At 49.3% G+C, this 11,040-nt stretch overlaps 2 protein-coding genes across 9 annotated transcripts in view; one reads left to right on the plus strand and one right to left on the minus strand.

The window, feature by feature from the left end:
- The window catches only part of NSD1 (nuclear receptor binding SET domain protein 1), a 227,456-nt gene extending 218,510 nt beyond the window's left edge, over positions 1–8,946 (minus strand). The window contains exons 1-3 of one of the 8 annotated variants that reach the window (XM_037823132.1): positions 8,837–8,942; positions 6,783–6,896; positions 5,953–6,042 (exon numbers count right to left, since the gene is read on the minus strand). In XM_037823132.1, coding sequence (XP_037679060.1) covers positions 5,953–6,042; positions 6,783–6,812 — 120 coding nt within the window. In that variant the 5' untranslated portion in view covers positions 6,813–6,896; positions 8,837–8,942. Of the gene's footprint in view, positions 1–5,952; positions 7,835–8,030; positions 8,205–8,836 lie in introns of those variants that run through there. The other 7 variants (XM_037823127.1, XM_037823131.1, XM_037823130.1 and 4 more) reach the window with 7 other exon arrangements.
- Positions 7,851–10,776, plus strand: LOC119524385 (basic proline-rich protein-like). The gene is made up of 4 exons (XM_037823015.1): positions 7,851–8,715; positions 9,040–9,595; positions 9,678–10,081; positions 10,403–10,776. The coding sequence occupies exons 1-4, from the start codon at positions 7,851–7,853 to the stop codon at positions 10,774–10,776; spliced, it is 2,199 nt and encodes a 732-aa protein (XP_037678943.1).
- The last annotated feature ends 264 nt before the right edge of the window (positions 10,777–11,040 follow it).

The raw sequence follows: 11,040 nt of genomic DNA on the forward strand, positions 1-11,040 counted from the left end.
TCAAAGTCCTTAGAAATTGAATGCATGAGACGACGTTAAAAAAAAAAACAACTTAAATTTTGAAATTTCGTATGCTGAAGGTCATAAGAGCTAAGAGTCCACTCATCACCTTCCTACCTATCATTTACTCCCCTTCCCAAGGTGTTATCTCTTGTAGTAGCACCATTCACTCTTTCACTCAATAAGTATTTAAATATCCACTACAAAAAAGGTATATGCTACACATTGTTTAAGATAGAAAGATTAATCAGACCAGAAGGAGAATGGCATGAGCCAGGGGAATGTGTGCAGCAAGGACCACTAACAGCTCAGTGTGGCTGAACCAAGGATACAAAGAGCACGACATTAAGAGATTTGAAAAGGACAGGATGGGGCCCTGTCAAAAGGACACTGAATTTGGACTTTACTTGTTAAGCAAAAGGAGAGAAGAGTAAGGCACTGAATCAAAGCTTTGAACAGAGACCCAGCAGTTCTTATTTTGGAAGTTCAGGAGGGAACTCTGTATAGATATACTTGAGAGAGAAAGACTAGGGAGAAGACCAGTAAAGACCTCATAGTAGAATGGCAATGAAGAAAAGGAAAGACTGAAGGAATGTATATAACATTTTAACTCCACAGCATGGCATACAAGGCCTATCTTTAATCCTTATCTCCTGACAACCAACTTATCTCAGATTCCCATCAAACAATCTCTTGCCACTTGCATATGCGATTCCCTCTTACTTCTAGGCATGTCTCTACTCAAATCATACCTAACCCCTCTGTGAGGTCTTTCCTGACTACTCCATGCATGCCTTCCTCCACACTCTCACAGTACTGCATTCAAAACACCTATGAAACCTCTGAGCATTCTGTATTGTCATTGTTGACACTCTGTCTTCCCCACACAGTGAAATTCATTAAATAACAGACTACCTCTTTCCTTCTTTTTATACTGGAGGTGCCTGGAACAGAGGAGGCACTCAAATGATTTTTGATCTTATAAATGAGTAAGTGACTCCAAGGTTTCCAGACTTGAGATGAACAGGAGGATGGCAATATTATTAACACTGATGGAAAAGAATGTTGGGCAAAAAAGAGATGGGTTCCAAATGGAAATATTATGTTTTAAGTGAATACAACACAAAGTGGAAGAGAAGCTCCATTAGCTATTTTATTGTCTCATCTGCAGCTCAGAAGACAGGTCAGAAAGAAAGAGTTTTCACAAAGTAGAGCAGCAGTAAAGTGAGTAAGACTGCAGAGAAAGGAAAGAAGAGAGAGCGCAGTCCGAAAAGGGCTGTTTAAAGGAATGACAGTCAAAATGCTGCAAATCTAGCAGGATAAGTACAGAAAAGTTGTCACTGGTGTGTTGGGGGAAAAGTTTCAGCAGTGTGGAGGGTATGGAGGCCAAACCACAGAGCTTTAATGAGAAATGAGAGGTAAACAAAGTGGACTCTTGAAGCAATTCAGCAGTAAAAGAGAATGATAAATTGAGGGGTTACAGGAGAGAGGAAGACTCCCTTAAAATAGGAAGATGTCATCCTGTTTGTAGGCGAAAAAGTGATGCAGTAAATAGGTAGAACAAAGATTTCAGGGAGAAAGAAGAAGGAATAATTAGTAAAACAAGGTCCCCAAGCAAGAAGGAAGAAGTCGGATACAGAGCAAAACCTGAGAGGTGTGGAAACAGGATAAATTTTCTACTCAAGAGAGGAAGGAGTAGAAAACTGCTGAGCTGGAGGGTGGAGAAAAGAAGGGAACCCCTAAGGAATCATTTTCCTCTCAGGCACCAACACCACAAGGCATGGACATAATCTGCACTCATCTCACTCCTTCATTCTTCAAATACAGGCTCCAATTTTTTTGCCCTCAACCCAGGCAACCCAATAGGGCTACCAATTTTCCTCCTCTGAAATAATCTTTCTGATTTATCCCCTTTCTTTCCAGTACCAAGTCTGCTTTGGTCTAAGCATTAAGCACTACCACAACAGACCTCTGCATCCTAGCCCCGCCTCTAGTCTCTACTGGTCAAAGTCTTCTAAATACAGATTTTATTATATCACGTCTCGGCTAAAATCCCTCACTGGCTCCCAGTTCCTATCACATCAATAACAAATGCCTCAGCCTGGATTTCTAGGTCCTATTACCTGACTACACCTTTCCTATCTAACCAATCCCTCAACAAGTACCCTCTGAAAAGACCATGTTCCCTTAATTCTCCCCATCCAAAGTTCTTTTATACCTAACCAAACCCAACCCAGCCAAGGCCAATTTCAGTCCTACTTCTCCCTTGATGCTTCAACTACTGTAGGTTCCATTCATCTTCCTACTGTACTCCTTATCACTTCAACATCCACAGCATAAAGCTTAATACAAAGGGGTGGTTTGTATTTTCTGAATCCTCAAGATTGTAGATGGAAGCAATACTGTCACAATGCTGAAATACCTATTTTTAAATGTCCAACAGGCCATTAAAAAAAAAAAAGTCTCCATTCAAACATCCATCCCACAGACAATACAGTGTCTAGCTCCACCCACTGAAGAAGCATCTCACCAACTAGTATTACAATAGACATCTGTTATAAGGTAAACTGCAAACAGATCTGGCAAAAAAGATGTGGCATTTCTTAAAATCAATGTAAATAATAAGGAAGAACCACTCCAATTACAAGAAAAAGATGATTTAGGTCAATCCATAAACAAGAGAAAACTGATAAGGATGATAAGACAGCCCTGTCAAAGAGTGATTTGATGAACATCAAAGAATAAAGAAATGCTAGTAAATGATATAATGGGGGGAGGATGAAACAAGATTGGCAAAATATTAATACAGACAATTGCTAGGTGAAGAGTACATGGGGATTTCTATTATTCTCTCTTTTATAGGACATTTTTAAAGGTTTCCATTGTAAACATTTTTAAAAAGAACCTTACTAAAAATGATTACATCCTCAAATATTTTTACAAAAATTTACCTTTTTTATGATCATGAGAAAGAGAAACATGAAATAAAGCATGCCACCTCCCTGTTGTACAATCTCACTCAACAAAATTGTTAAAAATCTACTTGATTCTTTCCTTATTCTAAAAAACAGCTGCCATCATAACTGAAATTTTGACTCTTAATTTCACCTTTCAATATAAAATTTCACCTTTCAATATAAAATCCTAAATAATCTTTTTTTTTCCTTTTACTTGTGAAATTTTAGTTCCTGCTGTAATTGGATTCATTTTTAGTGGGTTTTTTGGTGGTTTCTTTAGATAAAGAGGACCACCAGTATTCTATGTAGATGAGATCATCCTGGAGTTGGCTACATCCTAGGAATCTGAGGATCCCAAATTCATGAATACTACCACAGTATAAATCCTCCATAAAACAGCTAATTGAAAAAGAGTAGAAAGCAAAACTGCTACTCATCAGTCCAGTGAGAAAACCAGGAACTACTTCTGGCCTAAGCAAAAGTGTCAGAGACCTTCAGAGGTCACTAAAGGAAACCACGGGAACCCAGATCATTCTATGATTTTAAGGGTTTCAGTGTTGTCCCCAAGGATCTCAAGTACCTTGAAGGCCGGCCTATGTCTTTTGACATCTCTTTTTACTACAAGGCTATAAAGAACAAATGAGACAATAGGGACCAAAGCACTTAATAAACTATAAGTTACCGCCTGTTTAAATTTGGAGCTCAGGGGACCAATCTTCCTTCAAGATTTTACCAAGCACCTACTACATACAAAGCACAAAGGCTTTGTACACTGAGAGAATTAGAAGGTATCAATCTAGTTACATATATAAAAGCACCAGATCAAGATGATAAATTATGACAATATTTTCATATCACCGTACACAGAGAAATTAACTGAAGAGCACATGTGGATAAACTGAAGAAGCTGCTCATTCATGACAGGAGGCAGTCGGCGTATAGCTAGAAATACAGAACAACAGCCAATCTGATCCTGAATTACTCTTCTTTCTAAACAGTGGATTTACAACCCTAATAACTTCTTACTCCTGCCAAGAGATTCTTATTCTCTCACAATGTTGCACACAGAATAAGAGACATGATCCAATGCACAGTAAGTGTCCTATATCTGCTACATGGATGAACTTACATCAACTGTGAATAGTCTGAATCCACTGATAGTGTGTGACTACAAAGAATTCTTTTTAATTGCACCATTCTCAGGCTATACATATTGTTTGGCTAAATTTGCATACTACTGAGATTTATGTCACTTTTTAAAGTCCTCAGTTAAAAACTATCAAAGGCAAAAATGAAAGCCAGATTTCAACCACAATCTCCAACCAAAAGCCTAAGAGAATAAAGATACTTCATCTTCGGAAAGCCCTTAAATCTTTGAGCAATTTAGATTTTCATCCTGAAAATAATTTTTCTATGTTTATGCAAGTTTGCTAACTTCCATTAAAGACTCATAACATACTATCTATTCAACTTTTAAAATGGAACCAATACTTCACTAACATCTCTTCAATGAGGTCCAGAGAGATTTACATTTGTTTGTATGCTTCTAGAGAAAACATCTGTCTCCATCCTCAGATCTTATTTTTTATGTGAAAATAAAGACAAACTGTATATATGTAAAATAAATTTCAATGTGAACACCAAAGCATTTAAATTTACCAGTATAGGATTTGACTGAGCTGCCAACAGGTTTTCAAAAACAGTCTATCTACATTAACAAGCATCACCAACTTCTAAGATAATACAGACTCAAGATAGCTACTGAAATAATTTTTAAAATCTGCAACCACCAAGCTAAGAAACCAAGGAGTACCAAAGCATATTTAAGACATGAATCAACAGAAACAAAAGCAACACACCCACATTCTCCCTCTGTGACTTTAAAGAACAGCAGAGCTATATGATAAATGCATGGTAAATGGTTAATGTACTCAAGACAATGCCACACATCATAAAAAATTTTCTATTGAAAACTTTACATTAAAAAGTTTTTAAATAAAAAGTTTTGAATAAAAACCTTCTAGAGGCACTTGTTGCCCTCACCACCACCTAAAAAATAAAATCCTCTTTGGTGACATAACCAGTGACCAGGACAACGTATTTGGGCCAAAACAAAATCAGAATCAAACACATAAAGCTGAAAGGAACCTTGCAGCAATCAAGCAGTTTCAGATTTTAGAAATAAGAAAACGGAGGCTATGAGAAGACAATCATTTAGCCAACTAGAGACACTCAAGAAATCCTGCATGAGTTCAAATAAAAGACTTTCACCATTTACCAACCTCTTAACAATATCATATAGCACTACTGTAAAAAATCTAAAATTATATTTTCTCCATTTCTGTATACAACCATATTTATACACATATCACACATATATGTACACTTCAAGTGTAACAAAAAAGACTCAAGAGCCTACTTTGATAATGCCAGTCATCAGAAGCACAGGTTGCTGTACCTTCACAAAAGGTGGTTCAGAAAAATCAGCCTAAGTTTTGACTGGTGTCCAAGAAAGCCTTCATTTTCAACTTACCCATTTTCAGTTTGTGCCCAAAACACACCTGGACCTACAGCAAGACTCACCCTACCAATCAAAATAATAAGCCGTGCTTAATGCAAAAACAGGACTCCAGGTAATAAATTGGCTGACCTGAACTCATGATCCCAGCACCAAGGCTCAGATTTTTTTGTTTTTTTTGTTTATGCTAAACAAATGTATACCTCCAGCTTGAAAAATTAAATCTGAACTGAAACAAAAACCTTTAAAAGTTTAACACTTAGCCAGTCCTCAATGGAGTAGAGAAAAGCCAAGAACCAACTGCATGAAATAAATAAAAAATCAAAGGAAAATCTCCCCAAAGAGCTTATCATTAGCAATAAGCTTTCAGCTGTGAACTGATAAGCAATCAAAATCCTATTAGTTCTAAGTTTCCCTTTAAATTTCCTGTATATATACATTTATGTATATATTTAAGTTGTACCAAAAACTGCTTACAAATGGCAATTCCTGTGAAGTAGATGATGATGAAGTTCCAGGTAATTCTAGCATGTTTCCTAATGTACTGGTACTGGAGTCTGGATCATCCTGAAAAGATAAATTTATTGAGTTTAATTGCTCTTCTATGGTAACGTTTGTATCTCCTAGTGAAAAGGGGGCTGGGAGAAGGGCTGCTTTTTCACTGCTGCCGTCCACTTCATTTCTTTGTTTATTTTTCTGTGTTTCAGTTTGAGGAGCTAAAGGCAAGAATGGCGATTTGTCTGCACCAGGTCTACTCTCTGGTGTGCTGTCTTGTTCATTTCCCATGGCCACTTCTACACCATTCTCTGATTTAGGCTCATAATTGCAGGTGGCATTGGTCTGAGTTTCCTCAAAGATCTCCTCTATACTCTCATCCTCTGTGACTGGCTGTTCTGGGTCCATTTCAGAAACTACATCTGCATCGTCCACACAAGTAAAATTCTCAATGTGCAGAAAGCCATTCTTGACAGTCTTTGTTACTTTTACCTGGAGTTCAGGGGAGTTATTACAAGAGGGATCCTGTTCCATAGCAAGTGCTGTTGGACCACCAGGACTCAAGGAAGTGCAAACAACTGGCGACTGAGCTCTTGAATCACTTTTTTCAGGGCCTTGAAAGGATTCTGATCCATCAGCAGACCCATTTAAATATTCTACATTGATCATGGAGGCCAAATCCTGTAGTCTCCGCAGTGGAATGTAACAAGATGGAGAATCTTGTCCATAAGCATTTTGGGATGTTCCACTGGCAGTCGATAACTGCATAGTACACCCATTAAGTGGCTCAGAAAAATTGGATTGACCATTACCGAAAGGGCTATCCTTGTCTTCAGAGGCATCTAAATTCACTGGATTAGAAAAGGGCAGCAGGCAATTTCTTCTGGGTAGTTCACAGGTCTGATCCATCCTGGGCCAGCATCAACCTGGAATCCAAAAACACGGCAATTAATCTAACTTAATAGACCATTTGATTCTTCTCTTCAAAATGGCAGCCACTTCTCAAGGCCTAGTGGCCTCGATGCCTTTCCGCAGCACTTCCATGGGCAGAAAAAGTTCTCCTGGCTGACGATGGAAAAATGGCCTCGGTGTGCCTGCACAAATTCCATCTTCCCAGAACTGGGTAGATCCTGCCACATGGAAACAGCCCGTCCCTTTTTCCTACACTGCACACTGGTGGACCGTTGGGCTGAACTAAAATTAAAATCCCTTTGGCAGTCGAAATTCCCCAAATCTCAAACAGGAAGAGTCAGCGTCGTCCCCCCCTCCCCCGCCTCGGGTCCAGCGACCGGATCTCGGGCAATGAGGGGAGCTGCGGGGTGCAAGGGGGGCTCCCGGACGGTGCACAAAAAGGCACCCCCGCCTTCTGGCTCGCTCGGGAGCAGTGGTCACAATAGCGCTGCACCCTACGCCCGGCCGGCGCCGGAACCTCTGCCTTTTGCAGCCGCGGCGTCCAGGCCGCGGGCGAGTCTGCCGACGCGGCTGCACCCCGAAGCTCGCCTTCCTGATTCCAGGCCTGCTCGGTCCACTGCTGTAGGGCCCAGAGGCTGGGACGCAGCAGGGGGGAGAAACGGGAGACAGCCGGCGAAGAAGAGTCAGGGCAGCAGCAGCTGCTATGGCTTGACAAACATGGCTGCTGCCGACGCCGCCTGCCCGGGCCGCGGTTCCTCCCGCAGACGCGGCAGCAACTCCCGGCCGAGCCGATTGCACTCATCAATATTCAGCAGCAGGCAAAGTTTGCTGCAGGAGGGCAGCCGGCCCCGCGCTCCACAGCTGGCTACCTGAGGGGAGGCGGAGGCCGAGGTGTGCGCGGGCCGGCGGGGCACGGGCCGCGCCGGGAGGAAGTTCGCCGCGGCTGGGCCGGCTAGGCCTGAGCCCCGATGGTAGTGATGGAGGGGGAGGGGGCCCGCGGCTACAGCGCCGCGGGCCACCAACCCCGCGCCGCGCCCGGCCCTCCCCCGCGCCCCTCACCTCCCGGCCACCACCATCTTCCCCGCCCGGCAGCCTCCTCCCTCCCTCTTCTCGCGCCTGCCCGCCGCCCACCCCAGCGCACTAGTTACCGTGCCCCGCGCCCCCTCCCGGGCCGGCTGGGGGGAGGGGGTGACCCTCATTACACTGGGGCGCGAGCGGAGCGGTGGGGAGAGAGAGGAGCCGCTCGCCGCACCCCCCTCCCCCCGCGTCTCTCTTCAGGGGAGAAGGCAGCAAGCGCGACCTGCCCCGGCCTATTCCGCCGCCGCCTCCTCCACCTCCTCACACCCCCACCGCGCGCGCCCCCGCCGCGGCGCGTGCCACTGAGCGCCTCGCGCCGGCCCGCGTGCGGCTGGGGCCCCGAGTGCGCGCGCACCCCTTCCCCCACCGCGCGCGCGCTCCCTCGCCTCACTCTTCGGGGTTCAGGGCGGGTGAAGTCGGCCTCGCGAGCGCGCCGCCCAATCAGCGGAGCCGCCGCCACCGCCCCCTCCCCTCCCCCCCGCGCGCCCGCTCGAGGCCAGGGCCTACGGGCCGGCCCGGCTGCCCGGGCGGGGCCTGAGGAGGGCTCCCCTGGGGCCTCGCGCGCTTCCCCGGAGTGTCGCGGCCTGCGGGCGTCGTGGGTGGCACTCCGATCCCCTCACCTACCTCTGGGCGCTGCGCCGGCCCTGAGCTGCACAGGGCTCCAGCACCCTACCCTTCTCGAGCCCCGGCCCTGGCGACACCTGGCCCGGCTGAGGCCTGTCCGACCTCCCGCTCGGGAGTCCCGCTCGGGCCCGCGTCAGTCCCGGCCTCCATCTTAGGTTACAGCCCTGGCTCCCCATCCACTGGGCACCTGCCCTCGGCCCGCTCGGCTCGGCCCGAGGCCAAGGCAACCCCCCCCTTCTGCCGCGGGGCTCACCTGGGGGCTTGGGCTGGGGTCTTCGAGGCCTCAGGCCCCGAGGAGGCGCGGCCGCAGGTGAACCCCCTGCCCGGCCGCACCCCAAACCCACACCACCACCACCACCACAGACCAAGCTGAGCAGGAAACAAAATGGAGGCAGCAGCTCGGGTCTGCCTCCCCGAGCCAAGACTGTGTAGCCCCAGGGCTCCCTCCTGCCGCAGGCCCGAGGCCCGCAAGGCTCGGGGCTGGTTCGTCCGGGGCGCCGCGGGCAGCCGCCCTAGAGCAGCGTAGGCCGGGCCCGGGACTCGCCCTGCGGTCCCCACGGCCCCTCACCCACCGCCCCTTTCCTCCCCCTCCCTCCCATTACTCTCCCTCCCCCTGCCCGGCCGTGCGGGGTGCGCGGCTCCGGGGAGCCGGGTCGGGTTACCCGCCCGGGCACTGCCCGCCGGGCCGCGGCCTTGACAGGGGGGGGCTGAAGCCGGGCGACCCCCGCGCTAAGCCCACCCCCCGCACCCGAGCCGGGCTGCAGCCTCCCAGCGCGCCCGCACTTCGGCCTGCCGCCGTGCGGCCCCCGCCCTGTGAGGCCGAGCCCCCAACCCGGGCACCGCTGGGACGAAGCTCCCTTCACCACCCCCGGGCCCAGGGGTCCTCGCTGCCTCGGGCGGGGCGAGGGGAACCCCGGGGGAGGGGTCCACTAATCCCTGCGCCGCCTCCCCGCGCCGGGTCTGGGTCTGGGCCTGGCACGGGGGCTCGGGCCGCGGGCACGGGCGGGTGTGGGTAGGTGCGTGCGCGCTGGGCAGGGGGCCGGGAGGGGCCGCGCCTCGCACCGCGGACGCTGCAATTCTCGGCGCCCAGGCAGATGGCCCTCTCGTGCCACCGCCGCCCCGCGCGGGCCGCCTGCTCCGCAGCCCGGCTCCCGGGGGAGCGCGCGCCTCGCCCCAGTGGGCCCGGCGTCGCGACCCGGGCGGTACTGGGCCGCGAGGACGGACCGCCGGGCTGGTCGGGCCACAGACAGCCGGCGTAACCCTCGGCTAGGGGCGCTCTGCTTTTGGGCACCCGACACCTCGCGGCCTGCACTCAGCACACGGGGCCCTGCTGCACCGGCCAGGCGCGGCCGCAGCGCTTCCAGTCCGCAAAGACAGCGGAAGAGCCAAATTGGACCTGACCCCGCCACTCCATACCCCCCGCCCGGGTCCTTTTCCCCACCCCGGCCCGACCCCGCTGTCCCCAGGGCTTGCTCCCCACAAAAAGCTCACCTCGAGGGTGAGTTGGCCCTAGGGCTAAAGCGCATCCTCGCGGTTCAGAAAAAAAGGCACAATTGACTGCCTTAAAAATCCTGCCTCCTCCAGAAAGCCTTCTGTGATTAGATTTAGGGTTAACTCCATCTCAAGGCTGAGGGCGCCGCCCTCGAGCGCCACGTGACTACCATTCCTCCCAGGGCTTAGTAAATGTGCATAATTATTGCCCCAGCGGAGTATTTACCCGCAGCCCTTCTATCCGTTAACCGTGAGCCCACCTAGGGAAAAGGCCACCGTAGGCATCAGCGCTGAAGCTCCCTAAAGTTGGTCCTTCACCCTTTCCCAGCCTTCAACCCTGTGACCGGCCCGAGCTGGCGTGGGGCTCGGGGTGCTCCTGCGCCTCCTGCTCCCCAAGGCCCACAGTCCAGCAGTGGAGCCCCACAAATAAACAAGCCCCCTTGCACACCGTGGGGAAGTGCTGGGATGGAAGCCCTGACAAGACAGCGAGTGGGCTTTGTTAGAGGGAAAGCGCCCCTTGGAAGCAAAGTGCTGAGGATGCTAGGACCCCAGGCAGGCTTGTACTCCGAGGATTCACTCTGCAAAGCCAGCTTGGCAGTGTTCTCTGTGCTAGGACAAGCCAGAGAAGAGCTGGGTCTACACCCCAGGGCCCCACCCTCCAGGGTCCAGCTCTTTGTTCTGCTAAGGAGTCACTCTTGCTAACCCCATCCAGGCAATTCAGTGAGGAAGCTGTGGCTGGTTCCCTCTTCACACCTAATAATTGAAGCCAATCAATTTCTGACTGACAATTACCCCATGTTAATTGCCCCAATTCAGCAAGGTTCTTCCCAGTCCTTTACTTTCCCATCAGCCATTCTGAGATCCTGAGAGCTGGCCTTGAGTGAGTCACTTGATGGCACCAAGCTTCAGCTTTCTCACTTCTAAAGCAGGATGGTGGCTTCTTAATACCCGGGATGGCCGTGAGGA

This window comes from Choloepus didactylus (genome assembly GCF_015220235.1).
Source record: "Choloepus didactylus isolate mChoDid1 chromosome 11 unlocalized genomic scaffold, mChoDid1.pri SUPER_11_unloc1, whole genome shotgun sequence".
Lineage (NCBI taxonomy): Eukaryota > Metazoa > Chordata > Mammalia > Pilosa > Megalonychidae > Choloepus > Choloepus didactylus.